Here is a 16,291-nt window from a genome sequence, read left to right as displayed (position 1 = left end):
CATGGACACTTGGATCAGTGAACAAAGGCACTTCTGAAGGTGCACTGTGTGCCTGGGATGTAATTCTGAGAAAATAATGCTAACCTGTGATAATTCACTAATGTCTTCTGTTAACTGGTTGAGGGTGACCTCTGATGCATCTGTGGAGAATGTCTGCTGGCATCTGCACCCACCAGCCTCATGGCTCTCTGCACCAAGCCAAGCTATCTCTCAGTGGAACAAAATGGGAGTAGAGGATTTGCCTTAGCTCCACTCATGCACAAAGACTCTGGATGTCTGCCAGCCATCACCAAGAAGGTTGCAAGGATATTTTTTCTGTCGTATCTTTTTGCGGCATAGCTTGCCTGGGAGTGTCTCCTGGCCTTGCTGACACAACCAGAAACTAGCTCCTAGAGTTATGCTTGCTCTTCTAGGCATTGCTTCCAACTCCTCTATTTTTGTAGTGTATCACAGCTTGTGGGCTGTGGACTGAAGGCCAGGAGAGCCTGGAAGGCTGACTGCAAAGTAGAAGGGTTAGGAGAAGAATTTGAAGGAGGAAGGAGAGATTGAGTGATTCAAGTTTCAGTGCTGTAATGACATCCCTGGGTTTTACATTCATAGAATTTCCCATTGAGACCTCTTATCCTGTACCAGCGTCATCAAGTTCTCATCTGTCAGTCATAGGAAATCTGTCCTCTGTCTCTTATGTGCCCAGAAAACAAAGCAAAAAGTGTATTTTCACCAGAAGGCAACTCCTGCATGGCTTATCTTGCCATAAAACTCAGCAAGGACAAAGCTTGCTCTGCAAGACTGCATCTCTGGCCCCACCAACTGCTGCATGGAGAGAACCCCAGACCCACCTCCCTGTCTCCCCAGCAAAACAGTCACTTGAGAAGTCCTGGTTGCCCCCACAATGTAATGTCCTATGAAAAAATGATGAGGTGCTTCCATCTCTGCCACCTGAACATAAGATTTAGATTAAAATGACAATGCAATGCCCCTTCCTCCCCAGTTATACTAACTCTGCCTGTTGTTTTGACTGCAAATATTTATATTTTTAGCCAGATATTCTAAGGGGGCAGAGGAATATCCTATCTCCTCTCCATCTACCCCACCTCCTACCCATAGAAGTGCCAACTGCAAATGGTATCTTGTATTTCATGATTTTATTTATCCCATAACAAATACCAAACCTACCCTTTGATGTACCTGACCTGAAGCCTCAAAAGAAAGCCTCTGCAACAGAGACAAGAGATTTCAAAAGCAATTACTTTCTGATATCTTACCATACAACTTAGCATGCAAGTTCTGCATTCATTTTTCACACGACGATAGGCAATGTGCCCATGTGCAATATGATTTTCTAGAAACAATTGGGTGATGGTTGCACACCTCCAGTGAAACAGGGACTACCACCCTTTGCACACAGGAAATCATCTTCTCTGTAATTTTCTGTATTCTCAAAGCTCTCAAAATGAGTGAGTCTGAAAAGACAGCTGCCTATGCAGTGGAGTAACAAATACAACATTACTGTTCAGCTGCTCCCTCACTCATACATAACTTTGCAAGCCCAAAGGTCTCCAATCCTCATCTTCTTTTGTGTACCTCAGACCCTCAGCACATTTCTGCTACAGAGAGGTCTAAACTTCACATGCAAGGCATAAAATCATGTCCAAATTACTGTGCAGGGCAGAAAGTGCCCAACATGACCGTCCATCTAAAAATAGGCCCTCTCCAGGGCTATGGACAAGTTTCACAGATAACAGACTTGGTTTTCCACACACTGAAATATGTGCTGCAGAAACATGCCCAGAGACATGAATGAAAAGGCTATAAATAAAATGAAACCAGTTAGGAAATGGGAGAATGCAATCCTGCTTCCTCTTGGAGATGCAGTGACCAAATGCTTTAGTCTTTCAGCACTTTTACAGCCCTTTCCCCTTTCCTTGGCTCTAACAGCACTGCATCCCATAGGAGTCTGTAGATCATCACTAAATATCACCCCCATTACCAGAAGGGAAAGCATGACCGGCTCCTCCCCAGGTTGTTCTTGAATTTCATGGAATAACATAGGAATTGAGCACTGGATGAGCTAGCGCAGTGATAGTGGGGCTGTCAGGTAGCCCAAACACAACAGTAGTTGGGGACCTCCCAAGCTTGCCACAATGTAAGGAAAAATAATTGCAGTTTCAGCAGTAGGAATTTTGACCAGAGGACAGATTTCATTTCTACTTTGTCCATAACAGCCCATAGCTCTGTTGTTAGAAAATGACAGCAATGGTCAATAGGGAAGTGATTTGTGTTTTGCAGCACAGATCCAGCTCCGGCTTCCCAGCTGGTGTCAGCTCATCACTTCACAGAGATACAGCCCTGGCCAGAGTCACATTTCTCCCTGCCCTGGTCCACTCAACATCAGCCTCTCACAGGCTATTTCGGTCTGCTGCCTCCAAGTTCATCTGGCAGAGCAGAGGAGTATGAGTGTTTTTTTCTCCAGCACAGTCCTTAGGTCTGTAATTCAAAGGAAAGGTTGTTTTTAAGGTTATTCTCAGCATATGACTTCACATCATGTCAAAGACCTGCTTAGACTCTGTCCCAGGTCCATCGACTTGTTTACATGTTTTCATCCCTCCTCGTCATGAGGGTCATTCCTTCAGGACAGAGTAAAGCTGGGAGATAAAGGACTGAGGTTTATGCTATTACAGTTAAACAGAAGTTTGTGGTGTGGGAGCAGAAAAGTTTTCAGACAGCAAGGCATCACCAGACTTAGTGGAGCACCTGCTTAGCACATGGACTGTGACAGAGGTCTCTGTCCATTAGTCTTTTTTTCTGCTGTATTTCAGTTTTATCTCTATTTTCCTTTCATGTCTTCCTTTGCCCTGCAAATGCTCTTTAGATGTACAGCAAAACCAGCATGACTATTCATTTCTGAATGCTGATGCCTTTTTTCTTTGAAAATCAGCTTAGAAGAGTAAGTTCCTCTTTTGGACATCTACCAACCAAATTCTTTCCCTCACTCCCTCACATGTGTTTCATGTGAGCATGGAAGAATACAATGACAGCAGCTGGCAGAAGTGCCTTCAAACCAGCCAGGAACTGAACGAAAACAATTTAAGCTATGATCAGAGATGCCATCCATTGTGACATTATGTTCACTGTACCAAGCAGCAGTGTATTAGATTAATATTCTTTCACATTGTTACTTCAAGAATCATCTCAAGCACGTCAGCCTGCATCCGTATGTGCAGTGTTGAGTCCCCATCTCCCACCATACTGCAGTTGTTTCACTTTCCAGGAGTCAGCCTTTTCAATTCTGGCTGAGAGAAAGCAGAAAAGGAAATGGGAAACAGTGAGTCATTTGGCCACAGAACAAATTAAACTTCTGGTACCTCTTCAAAGGCTTTGACCTTGCTAACGAAGGAGAGCCATGGTGCTTTCGGAATAATCCTCAGTCACTGGTTCAATTCCAGCTCACAAGAGAGAGTTTTGGGGTGGGTATCTTGCCCATCACTGGGTTTTTTATCAGACTCTCTGGAGCAACATTTTGAGGAATGTCAGGAATCAAGCCCAGGGGCTGAACTCCTATTCCATGCCAAAGAGCATTCCCAGTTACCTCTGTCATCAGAGGATACCTCGGCCACTCTTATTCTCCAGGTACTCACCTTGTTCTTGCAGCCAACATGGGGCAGGCATGGCTATCACTAACCTTTCAATCACTCCAGGGAAGTATAAATGTCCCTTTATCAAGTCAGGTGTCACCCACTCAATTATCAACTAATATTGAAGAAGGTGACAACTCTCCCACCCTCCCTCTAGTGACTCATGAAATATTCTTTACATTGACCTTCATAGGCTACACCAGACTGGAAATGGAGAAATAAAGCAATTGAATAGGCCAACATACAGTGCAGGAAACACTCTCTTCTAGTGATCCTGCTTTAATTCTTTTCCTTACTTTATAGCTGGGAATCATTTCTGGGGGAAATATGTCTGTTTCTGTTCTCCAGCTTGGGCTGCTGTTATCTCATTCCTCCCCCAGCCTCACATGCTGCAGGGGTGCATTTACTTTCAGCTTAGTGAGGAAACTGCCACAAGCTAACGAATGGGTATCTCTGCATGGTCCCTGTGATCTCTCTGTAAAACTGGAGGGAGAAAGCTTGCAGAGGGAAACATAGATAGGAAGATTTGAAAAGACACAGCAACATGGTAAGGAACAAGAATGCATGTGGCACAGCTGTGAGCCCCAGGACGTCCTATACACTAAGCACTGTTCTTATACACTGAATAAGCTCTTATACTACTAATACCCCAAAGCCCTGCACAACTCTCCTACCTCTTCTACTTGCAGCATCACAGCAACTTGCTTCCACACTTACTGCTCCTTTATCCACTTCCACTTACATAATGGACTGAAAATACAAAAGAGTAGTCTGCTGCTCAGGCAGAAACAGCTCCACTCAATCCTGACCCCAGAACTAACTTGAATCAAGACATTCCCTCCAGAACAAGGCTTGTGAGGCACACGCATTTTGCCACAGGCCCATAGGAGTAATGACAGCAGGCAGTGGAAAGGAGAGATTGTTACGTTTTTTACAGAACAACAATAAAATAAAATAAATAAAATAAAAAAAATAAAAAAAAGAAAATCGTGGCTTTTCAGCTTCAAGCCAGTGTCTTTCCCATGACAGAACTCTCCCTTAGCCTTTCAGTCAAGGTATTGTTGGTTGGCTAGGTAATGCTAAAGGAATAAAGTCATTCTTATTTTTGCTGAGAAAAAGGGTCAGCGTGTCCCATCCAAATAGGATGAGCTCCATGTTAAATCAGGAATTTTATTTTATTTTTTTTTTTTAACAAGGAAATTAGATATGAGAAGCACTTCATTCCCCTATGAAGAAACACTTCTTGGTCAACATAGCCTGAAGCGTAAGATGTGGAGGAAAATAGGCTCCCTGCTCTCTGCTCAGCATGTCAAGACAGCCTGCAGCAAAATGCCTGGATAGGAGGGAATGGCCTTGCTGATTTAATCTTCAAAGCAAGTAACTGAAGTCTGGTTTTCTCTCATTTCTCCACCTACCTCTTTTTAAAGGTTTATCTGTCTTGACAGCTGTAAGCAAATGTTTTTATTTGCATTTTGTCTTAACCTGTCTTGAATTAAGCATGATTTCAGTGTAATTGGATACTAATGACTCGTTCCTTGCCAAAGGATGTGGTAAATCTCCACATAGAGCTTGGGGCACCTTACAAATCTCTTAGTTGCCAGCTTGTTCTCCACAACATCCAAAGTATTATTGCATGTGCCTTCCCTCGGCTGCAAGACCCCCCTGCTCAAGCAATAGCTGGAAGATCTCTTCTAGAGATGGGAGAAAGAAAGGCTGTGAGAATGGGTTCAGATGCAAAACTCAGGAGCTTCTAGGGAGCTGCTGGAGGATTTATGGGGTGGTGAGAGAGCGTGGTTCTTGCTTTATGGGCTGAGGAAGAAAGCTGAAAACCCCCTTCAATGAGAAAAGAAGCTACAATAGGAAGTTTAGGAGCAGCCACCAAAGTGTTTAGCAGTATGCTGTCAGGCACATGTCCTTCCCTGCCTGCACCCCCCTTTACATTTCTTACCTGTGTTAATTCATTTCCCTAGCCTGTGTTCCTTTCTCTGACTCCAGCTTTCTCCAGGCATGACCAAGATTTTGCCTGAGGCCATTATTTTTGGCTGCAGCCCTGTCTGGGCTCTGAGCAAATAGGTGGGATCCAGACATTCTGCCTGGCCTAGGCGGGTGGTGGAGGACCTGTCTGACTGCCAAGTGGGAGAGTAACTGTGAGTCCAAGCTACCCAGCTGGGAAAAGGCGCTATTCCTACCTCTACAAACTTCTGTTTGCAATTACATTTTTCCTGTTATTAAATGCCTAGCAGCAATTTAGACATGTTCACACCCTTTCATTCACTTTGTGGTTTTCCATGATTAACCCAGGGGAATAAAAGTTAAACCCATCTGCAAAAGAAGAGCTATTTGCAAGTCTCTGCTTATGAAGGGGCTACTCAGCACCCACCTCCCAGCAACAGCCTGAGGCAAATTATGAGGAATCTGTCCTCATCTTCTCCACCCACCTTACTAACACCTGCAAAACATAAGGAGAGCAAGAAGGAAAACAGAAAGAAGACAGAGATAACAGATTGAAAGTAAGGTGTCTGTGGAGGCACACAGTGGCTCACCTACTGGATACCTTCTCCACTTTTTGTGCTTATTCCCTGGGCTGCCCAGCTACCCTCCTCCCAGTATCTGTCTTCTGCTTTGTCATCTCAGCATGACCTCCTGTTTCACAAGCAACTGCAAGCAGCTGAGCTGCTCTAGCCACTGGGATTGGGGAGCCCCTGCCTCTTTCTCCTTCTTTGCACCACTACTGGCTGCAAGGTGTGGCCCTCCTGTTTGCACAACTGAGCTGATTCACCTCTCTCGCCAGTGGGAAATTACACACTTTGATAAATTATCAAATTAACTCAGATGCTGGAAGTGTCCACAGACAACTAGCGAGTGGACAAGCTGAGTTGCAAGGCTTTGTGCAGTGGAGGTGAAGCAATATCTTCTACTTTGAATCAAGAAAATGCTAGAGTGGCCTGTCCTCTTCTTTGCTATCCAGAGCATAGTATGTTCGGTATCACACAAGATGGTCCATAACTTAAGGAGTATTCACAAGCAAGTCAAGCCTTTTCTGCAGAGAAACTACATCTTCTCACCATCTGTTTGTGTGTCCTAGGTAAGGAGAGGACCTGTGGCTGAGCAAAGGGCCTTCATCCATGTTCACTCATAGTCCAGAGCAATGTTTGCACCCTAAACCACGTCCCTGCACCGGAGCCCGTTGAGGAATTATCCGAAGTGGAGGATGAAACTAAACCAGCTCGTTCTTATGAACGAGGCTAAGGACTTGCTCTAACTTTGCCAAGGCACCATGCAAAGCACAGCAACACAACGCACAGGGCTCTCTGCTCATGGCAGCAACCTGACAAAACCACCACTGCTGAGGGAGGGACAGCAGCCATTATGTGTTCACAGAGGGCTGTGTTGACTAATGTCTGTCTCCAGCAGCTACTGGCACTTTCCCTGGCAGTAAATGGTGTGAATCTCACCCTTTTCCTACGGAATGGAAAGAAGAGCCATTCATGTCTTACCATGTTCCAAAATGTCCAGTGCTTGCTAACTCTTTGCCTAATGAAGCTGAAGTTAAATACCACACAGAGCCTGCTTTCAGCAGCTGGGCTCTCTCCAGAACAGGCCTGTTTATGTCAGCCTTGGACAACTGTAGAGAAAGTAACCAAAGAGCACCCAGAGGCTGTCACAGGAGGACTGCCAGCAGCCCACCCACAGCCAATCTGCTACTAGTGCAGGCAGAAAGTGTCCCCTAGAAGTTCTGAGACTAAGTCCAAAATGTTATTAAACTCCGAGGGGATCCCCATCTCTCCCTGGGCTCTCTCCACCCCGAGCTGGCGAACATCACTTTCCCCTCAGTGACGGGAACACGGGGACCCTTAGGCCGATTACTGCAGCGCCTCGCCCCGCCCCGCAACCCAACACCGCCCGTGCTGCCGCCGGCGCCCGGGGCCAGTGGCGCAATGGATAACGCGTCTGACTACGGATCAGAAGATTGTAGGTTCGACTCCTGCCTGGCTCGTTGAATTTTTTTAATTATATTTTATTTATGATTATTATTATTTTATCATTATTATTTTTTCTCTGTCAGACCAAGAAGAACACCCAGCCCAGTACTGGCTGGTCCTGCAAGCTGCCTGCTGCTACTGGTCCTTTCCCACTCAGATACCTAAATGAAGTGCTTACTAAGCTTCTCTACTATCCCGACACTAGATATGCAGTTATTTAAACACAAGCACATCCTAGACAACTGAAAAGCCGAGCCAAACAATTATATTAATGCATTAATTTAATAGGGACATAGCTCGAGAGGCTAAAATCATCATAGAATCATTAAGATTGGAAAAGACCTCTTAAAGCATCAAGTCCAACCATCAACCCATCCCCACCATGCCCACTAACCATGTTTGTGAATGCCACATCTAGATGTTTCTTAATACCAGTGACAGTGACTCCACACCACCCTGGGCAGCCTGTGCCAGTTCCTGAACCTCTTTCTTTTGCAAGTCCTGAGGTCAATGCATACTTCTTTTCTGTTTTTTGTTTGTTTGTTTGTTTTTTGAAGTGTGGAGGTGCTCATTTCCTCTTTTTCTTTCCTGGCTTTCATTCCAATGAACATTTATTTATTTATCTTCCCCCATCTTGCACTTCATTACAGGTAACATACAGTTACACAGAAAAGCATTTGTATCTATACTTCTTGGGTAGGAAAGAAAAAGCATCTGGCCTCAAGCTGGCCAGCTTGCATGACGCAGAAGAGATGAGATTCTGAGCGTACTTTAATTTTGTTCACTACCCTCTAGAAACAGGAACAAGAGAAAGTGCCAAATGAGTAAAAAGGAATGCAAGAGTTTGTATGAACTTCTGCAGGAAGTAAGGGGCAAAAAGATCTATGTACAAAAAAAGGTGAGTCTTAATCATGAAAGACTGATCTTATGGGCCTAGGTGGAATTGGTACCCTGTCACGCCCTGGAAAGTAACAAAGAATGTTTTAGGATTGTAAATTCAGATCTGACGGTTGGTGTGTGCTGGTGTGTAAGATAATGGACGCTGAAGGAAATGGATGTCTCTCTTCATTTTCTGTTTTCCAGATGCCCTTGTTCCTCTGCTTTCCTCCTAGGTTCTTCTTAAGAGGAGTGTATTTGCACCATGCTGTACAGAAAAGGAGATGTGCGTAAAAAAGTACACCTAAAAATGTGAGTACCTAAAAATGTACTAATTAACGGAGTCCTTATCTGGGGCCAGTGGTTCAACGCATACAGTGTTTAACTTCATACTACAAGCCTGGAGGTTTGACTCAGGCTGAGCTTGATCTGTTTGTCTGCTGACAATTTTCCTGCCTTTCTTATTTCCACAGGTAGCAGGCCTTCTTTGCACTTGTATCTGAAGAGCACTCTCTCACGTGGAGAACATTCATTCCAGGTTCTTTTGAAGGAGAAAACTGCCTTTCTTTCCGTACAATGCAGACAGTCGGTTGCCTCGAGACACACGTCTTCTTTCCCAGCCAGGAGTCCTTGCCAAGTGTGTTCTTCTGCACACTTGTAGCACCTGTAATGAGAAGACATGAAGGAAAAGAGGATAAAGGACAGCAATACAATAGAACATAAGACAGGAAAAAAAAAACCAAAAACATAATATGAGTGCTTTATTATTCAGCACATGCCAAGCAAGCACACTACCACGTGTATAATGGATCCCTAGCACAGAGCAAGCACTCGGCTGGCCTGGAGCAAGGCCCTTTTAAAATGCAGTCAGCTTCTGGCGGGTAACTGCTGTGGGAATGCAAGAATCGCAAAACTCTCCCCAAAAAGTAGGAAAAAATTATTGCCGTCTCCTTCGAGCCGGAATCGAACCAGCGACCTAAGGATTCCCGCAGGGAACGCCACTACAGTCCTCCGCTCTACCAGCTGAGCTATCGAAGGGACTTACGTTGCACTGGCCCGCGGCCGCCCAAGGTCCCGCCCCTCCCTGCGCGTCGTGCTGAGCATGCGCATTCTACAGGCAGAGGGCCGACGCATGCGCACGGCGGGGTGTCTCTCATTGCTGGCAGATATGCCCGCGCCGGAGGGGCGGGTTGGCGGTGCCACATGGTCCTCACGCCTCTGTCCCCATTCCGCGGCCTTGCGCGGGACGCAGCGTGCGGCCTGGCGTCCCCGCATACTGCTGTAATGCTGGGGCTAACCGAGCAGATTGCTGAGTGGGCGGCGGCTCGGAGTGGTGTTTCGTGCGGGGCCAGTGGCGCAATGGATAACGCGTCTGACTACGGATCAGAAGATTGTAGGTTCGACTCCTGCCTGGCTCGCTTTGTTTTGGCGCTGCGTTTCGCCCTGCAGCTGTGTCGTGCAGAGGTGACTGCGGAACAGCTGCTGAGCCTTCAGCGGTCTCTCCCGAATGGGCAGCAAAACCCTGCTTGCTTGTGTGGGGTTTGGAGCACAGCACCGATTGACACTGCTGAAAAATAAACAAATAAACCCTATTTTTTCCCACTTAAAGACACAACTCCCAAATTAGGAAGTACCAGAACGCGACTGCCGGTGGCTGCGCTACAGGGTCCAGGAGACAGTTCTCCGCCGGGCGCGCACCAGTACTAAGAAATGAGTTCGTGTTAAAAGAAACCAGTTCTACTATGTGTGCGTGTAAGAAGGAGGAAAAAAAGCACGAGCCAGGCAGGAGTCGAACCTACAATCTTCTGATCCGTAGTCAGACGCGTTATCCATTGCGCCACTGGCCCGACATACCTAAGGTATTTCCTCACTACACTCTAGAGCCCACCACCTCCGGACGCCTGGGCTGCCGCCTTCCTTCACCACTTCCTCTGTGCAGCCTCGGCACGCGCCGCATCTCCTCGCGCTCCCGCCAGCCCCTGCCCCACGGCACCGTGAGCGCAGGCTCCAGCCAGTTCCCTCAACAGAATCTTGGCGCACTACGCATGCGCCACTGGGCCGCCGCTTAGTACGTTGATCCATTGTACTGGAGCGCCAACCGCTAAGTCCCTTCGATAGCTCAGCTGGTAGAGCGGAGGACTGTAGTGGCGCTCCCTGCGGGAATCCTTAGGTCGCTGGTTCGATTCCGGCTCGAAGGAGACGGCAATAATTTTTTTTCTTCCCTCACAGTACGTGAGGCCGGGCGCTGTCCCTCCTACACCACGGTTATAACTGGCTCCCCCGAAAAAGTACTTGTAACTAATTACTCTTTAAGCAGCTGCCGGTTCTTTGTTTTCTTCTAACAGACCCGCTCGCACTGTATACCCATCCTCCCAAAGGCTTGCTGTGATGCTCTGACCATTGGCAGCACTGGGAAATGAGACGTGTGCTTGCTCCAGTTGACCACAAACACTCCCAAAGCAAGTAATGGCTTGCCCTGAGAACACCTTTTGGGATTGCTCCGGTTAACCAGGATGTTAAAGTGGACGTTGAAGTTCTCAGTTTTCTCAGAACCTCCTCTCCCCCAAACATTCTGACTCTGTTTTTCCAGCACAGGGAAGCACCTTGGTGTTTCCATGCAGTAAGACACTGGTTCCATACTCAGTCAGGTGCCCCCCAGTGCACAGTGACACCCTGCCCACCTCTCAGAACCATTAAAGTTGGAAAAGACCTCTAAGATCATCTAGTCCAACCATCAGCCCATCCCCACCATGCCTTCTAAGCACGTCCCTCAGTGCCACATGTGTCTCTTAAGCACCTCCAGGGACAGCGATGCCACCACTTCCATGGGCAGCCTGTGCCAATGCACTGCCACTTTCTGAGAATAACTTGTTACTAATATCCAACCTGAATCTCCCTGGGTGCAACTGAAGGCCGTTACCTCTCATCCTAATGCTGTTACGTGGAAGAAGAGGCTGACCCCCCATCTCCCCACAGTCTCCTTTCAGGCAGTTGTAGAGAGCAATGAAGTCTCCTCTAAGCCTCCCCTTCTCCAGAATGAACAATCCCAGCTCCCTTAGCTGCTCCCCATAAAACTTGTGCTGCAGATAGCTTCAGTGCCCCTCTCTGGACGTGTTCTGCAAACAGCCACTGGTGTGGTTGCATGTGGTGCCTGACCAGGGACAGCAGTTCCCAAGTTCTGCACATCTCCATTTATTTTTAAAAATGATTTTATTTATTAAAAAATAAAAAAAGCAAAAATGCAATTTAAAAAAAAAAAATCATACCCATATTTTAGCTATTAATCCTTAGGGAAGGAAAGTGATGAAATGAAATAGAATGCACTAATGTTTGATGTGTCTTGGATTAAGCAGAAGAGTTTACTGTACAAGGACGGCTCTGAAAGTAATGCCCCACAATATTAGAGGCAGATGTTTGTGGTCAGGCAGTAGAGGTTTAACCTTCCTGGCAGTATTCTATTACATTTTGTTGATGTTAGTCCTAAACTCGCTAAGATATCTTCCATTCTGCATTTTGAGTGAATTTGGGTATGTGTTAATACTCAGGCACTCAAAAGGACAGATCTTATAGAATACCTCCAGACAAAGCTGCTGCTCCTCATCTATTTTTCAAATGCTTGAGCTTCTGTGGTCACAGAGGTTGGATACCATCTTAGTGGGAAGCGCTCCTGTCCTATACCAGGCCCAGGTTATCTGTCACTCTGTGCTGGCTCTTGGACAGATGCAGAATCCCCCATTGAGCTCCCAGCTGCAGGGAGCTACAGCAGCTCTGCCATAGTCTCAAGCAGCAGCATGGACCTTGTGCTGGTGGTAATCTTTCCATATGGGCCCTTATGCCAGCAAAGCTGTTGCATTGCATCACTTCAACCCCCTGCTGAACTTTCAGACAAGCATGCTGCATTGTGTAAAGGATGCTTTTGCAGTGTGTGGCTACACCCCTGGCTGCTTTACATAGATCTGCTGCAATCCAAGACCCTGTTCCTTTTCAGGGAAATCCTGAGCTGCAGCATGCCAGGTTTCAAGGCCTTCCTTTTGGACAGCAGACTCAAAGGCTGCTTCATCAGTTACTGCAGTGAAGTTGTTGATGGTTTGGAAAAGTAAAGGGAGTGCTGCAATTTGTATGTGCAAGCTTTATTAGTCAGAGGGTTTGACAGGAAAGGTAGGTTGGAATACATTGCACTTTACATCCAAAGAAAAGCAGCACAATAGAACGAAAAATTGAGGAATTGTACATTTTGAGAAAATTAATGGGCATGCGACTGAGTTTTACATAGAAACAGGTCATGTAAGCACAGCTGTGTTCCCTTTAGCAGCTTTTTTGAAAAGCAAAACAAGTGAACCCACATGGGACAGCTGAATCCTAAAATCCTTATTCATCCTTTCTCCACATGTCCTCAAATCGGCTGATCCTGACAGCAGGGAGAGTGGCAAATGCTCTGCTACCCTGAAATCCACCTTGTCTTTTTGAAGCCAAACTGTGGTTCAGGTTTTCAAGCTATAAATCCAGAGGAACCAACTCAGAGGTTCAGCCAATGGTTTGTTTGGGGCTTTTGGCTGTCACATTTTGTGGTTCTTCTGTTCAGATCCTCATGTCAGTAAAAGGGCTTTGCAAACATGCAGCAGCTCGCTTGTATTTGCATCACTCTGCAAGTTAGAGTCATAAATCTTTCCCAAGCAAAATCTCTTACTTAGAAAGAGTGAATGAGAACCACATGACTTACGGTACTTCTCCAGCCCATGGAAATCATTTCCTTGATTTCAGTAAACTTGGGATCTGGCACATATACTGGGGTCCTGAGGGCCATCAAGGGTGTTGTCTGTGAATAAAATTGCCAAAATACTTTTACTAATCTGGGATTTACCCCTCTTTCCCTGGCTTCAGGCCTGATCTGTGGCTGCTGGTGAAACCAAGGCTGGTTCCATGGGAGCAAGACGAGGGACTTCACAGGTAGAAGATTTCCTTGAGGACAATGTGAGCATCAGGTGGCCCCAGTGCCCGTGCCTGGAGAACAGACATGTACTCTGAACTAGAGTTGATAGATTTTTAAATATCCATGCATTGTGGGAATTTTAAAGAAATGTTGAAAGTAGTACTTCTTGACTCGGAGTGATTGCTAGTGCTATGAAACACACTCTTTTCTCATAAATTTAGCTGCCACTAAATGATATTTGATGTGAAAGGTGAGAATAGAAGGAGGACAATAATGTTTCACAGCCACAGAATCCAATTTTAAAGAAGAGAATAAGATTTTTGACTAGCTATACGTTGACTGGTCTCTATATTTAGTGGTACATTACTTCCCCCTTTGAGCCAAAGCACTGTGATTAGAGGAACAAAAATAGCAAATGTAGAGAACTGACAGTGATTGATGTAACATGATCAATAAAGTGAAATTCATCTGTCTAAGCCTTAAACTACTGTGTTAAATGAGCGAAGTTCTAAGTTTAAGATCTCAGAGTTTCTTCTTTATCTCTTACAAATTAGGGGTCTCATTTCTCTATGCTTGCTTTAGGTGTACTCACATGTAACTCCACTGATTTGCACAGTGGTATACACCTGATTCATTTTTCAGAAGTGCACATGCATCACATTTTTGCTCAAAACCGAGTGTTTTGTATACTCAAGGATATCACTGTCAGTGTGCTTCTCATCCCTACCTCTTTATTTAAAGCCATGCAATATGTTCTAAAGCCCCTGTGCTGGGGAAGAGAGGAGGACCCAGGCTCACCTAAGGACAAACACTGCCAGGAGGATGCTTGCTCCTCTGCCCTTCCAAGTCCTCACTGTCCCACAAGGCAGCACATGTGGCATGAATGCAATCCCAGTGCCAGCAGGGTGGTGTGGACTGTGGCCAGGGCACCGTGCAGTGAGCAAGGCCGCAGAAAGCTCTTGGCTGGGTATCAACTTCCAGCACATTGCAGCTGCAAATGGAAAAGCTGAGGCTGCATGGCATGAGCAGCAGACCTATCCATGCAGGAATGGGAAAGCTTTGTGACGGTGGGGATAGGAGAACCCAAGCCCAGCAACCCTCTCCCTAGGGTGTTTGCAGCTTGTGCAGGCATGGTCTGCATGTGTGCAGGAGAACACAGAGCCTGCATGCGCATCATTCTGGTTGGTGCTTCTGGGTTTGGACTCATCTGCCTTGTTAACACCACCTGAATGACCCTGGAGCAAATCACCCTGGCTCAGATTTCCAGTTGCCAGAATTGGGCTGATATCACTAAGGCGTTGCTTGCTTTCCAGAGAGTGCTTCCACTTTGCAGAAGCCCCACCAGCCTTGCCACTGATTTTCCTTTGAGGGAAATCTTCCCCAGGGCACAGAGAGATGGGGCTGGTGTGTCTGGAGAGGGCTCGGGACCATGTCTGGGAAGTGAAACCCCAGCTGAGGGCTGGAGAGAAAAGCAGTTGCACCAAGGTGAGCATTGCAGAGGGAAGATGGTGCCAAGAGGGCAGTCTGAACCAGTGAGAGCTCTGCACTGGCTGTAGGCATTTCTTTGCAGAGAGTAGATCTGAAACTACTTGAAGTGGCTTAGAGGGAGATTCTGTCTTGACAGGAAATTACTCTGAGGTTACTCTTTATTAGTTACAGGAACAGGCTGCAGAGCTTGTCATACGTTTTTCCTTGCTGTGACACCCTCTGGGAAGCACCACCAGGCTGTGTGTGCCGGCTCTAGGAGTCTGTGCGGTAGCTCCGATGGCTGTCCCCTATGAGCTGCGTCTTTTCAGTTGCATTTGTCGGCTGAAGCACAATAGGAGTTTCTCCATCTAAACAGAGGAAGGAGACAAAAATTACTTGAAGAATCCTTCACTTGCTGCCAAAGTCAGACTTCTTTTTGGCACCACAACATTTCATCTGCTGTCCTGGCCTACGGCTTAGTCTTGGCTTCAGAGACTGCTGTGTGCCTGCTGAAGAGACAGTGATGTTCACACCGTGTCCACAGATGCTCTTACAGCTTGTCCAGGCATAACAGCAGATTTCAGAGTGGCTATTGCTACTGTTATTAAACTGGGCAATGTTTTACCTGGTGTTGTGTGGAGGTTGGCAGGTAAGGGTTCCTGCCTGTTCCAGTCACAAGTGTTCCTGCAAATGTCGGAACACACAGCGCTGCTGTGACTCAGCAAGCATTGACCTTGGCAGCGTGTGCAGGAGTGGGCCAGGAATGAGTCTTGAGGAAGACAAAGTTAAAAGTGAAGCAAAAAGAGAGTTAAAAGGAAAAAATAGTGTGAGCAGTAATGTGCTTGAGAGTGAAGAAATCAGACATCCTGAAAGCCAGCAAGCTATATAAAAATGTTAAATTGCATTCTGAAGTCCTATGTAATATATTTTCAATAAGATTTTGAGAACTATTGTTTTGATGAGTCTGGAACTGCCAAAAACTCATATGATCACTATATGACTTCTTAGTACTTTGCTTTCTCATTCCATTCAGTTATACACTTGGTTTCCCAATATATCTGTAAAAAAATACATTTGTTGCAGAGTGGAGAGAAGCTCAACCCTTGCAAAGTTCCCCAGTGGCTGTTTGTTCACTCTGACGATGAAGAACATTTATCTGCCTTCTGGCTTCTTTCCAAGCCACCTTTTTGGGGGGAAGGAGGCTGCCTGGGTCTCAGAGAGTGCCTCTTAAGGATTCAGTAGTTTTGATGATAGTGCTTTCATATGAAAATCTCTGTGCTATCTCTCTCTTGAAATTAACACAGGGTTTAGAGTAATTGAATACAAATTATGACTTTTTTCCCCATATGATGGAGTGCTTAGGAAAAAAGTCATAATCTGACATTTCCTCTTGTTTACAT

The 16,291-nt window shown here is 46.0% G+C and overlaps 1 protein-coding gene and 5 non-coding genes across 6 annotated transcripts in view; 3 read left to right on the top strand and 3 right to left on the bottom strand.

Annotated features, from left to right (window-relative positions):
* Nucleotides 1-7,559: 7,559 nt before the first annotated feature.
* Nucleotides 7,560-7,632, top strand: TRNAR-ACG (transfer RNA arginine (anticodon ACG)). The gene has a single exon. It is a non-coding gene; the product is annotated as a tRNA-Arg (tRNA).
* Nucleotides 7,633-9,442: 1,810 nt separating this feature from the next.
* On the bottom strand, nucleotides 9,443-9,532 carry TRNAY-GUA (transfer RNA tyrosine (anticodon GUA)). The gene is given in 2 exon segments: nucleotides 9,443-9,478; nucleotides 9,496-9,532. It is a non-coding gene; the product is annotated as a tRNA-Tyr (tRNA).
* A 307-nt stretch (nucleotides 9,533-9,839) lies between these two features.
* Nucleotides 9,840-9,912, top strand: TRNAR-ACG (transfer RNA arginine (anticodon ACG)). The gene has a single exon. It is a non-coding gene; the product is annotated as a tRNA-Arg (tRNA).
* A 356-nt stretch (nucleotides 9,913-10,268) lies between these two features.
* Nucleotides 10,269-10,341, bottom strand: TRNAR-ACG (transfer RNA arginine (anticodon ACG)). The gene has a single exon. It is a non-coding gene; the product is annotated as a tRNA-Arg (tRNA).
* Nucleotides 10,342-10,602: 261 nt separating this feature from the next.
* Nucleotides 10,603-10,692, top strand: TRNAY-GUA (transfer RNA tyrosine (anticodon GUA)). The gene is given in 2 exon segments: nucleotides 10,603-10,639; nucleotides 10,657-10,692. It is a non-coding gene; the product is annotated as a tRNA-Tyr (tRNA).
* Nucleotides 10,693-12,623: 1,931 nt separating this feature from the next.
* The window catches only part of DNAJC5B (DnaJ heat shock protein family (Hsp40) member C5 beta), a 35,014-nt gene continuing 31,346 nt past the window's right edge, over nucleotides 12,624-16,291 (bottom strand). Inside the window, exon 4 of the mRNA XM_010709020.3 lies at nucleotides 12,624-15,259. Coding sequence (XP_010707322.2) covers nucleotides 15,165-15,259 — 95 coding nt within the window. The 3' untranslated portion in view covers nucleotides 12,624-15,164. The remainder of the gene's footprint in view (nucleotides 15,260-16,291) is intronic.

The sequence above is a fragment of the Meleagris gallopavo genome, chromosome 3 (assembly GCF_905368555.1).
Source record: "Meleagris gallopavo chromosome 3, MGAL_WU_HG_1.1, whole genome shotgun sequence".
Taxonomy (NCBI): domain Eukaryota; kingdom Metazoa; phylum Chordata; class Aves; order Galliformes; family Phasianidae; genus Meleagris; species Meleagris gallopavo.
The sequence above is the reverse complement of the archived record's forward strand: the minus strand, read 5'-3'. Positions and strand labels throughout refer to the sequence as shown.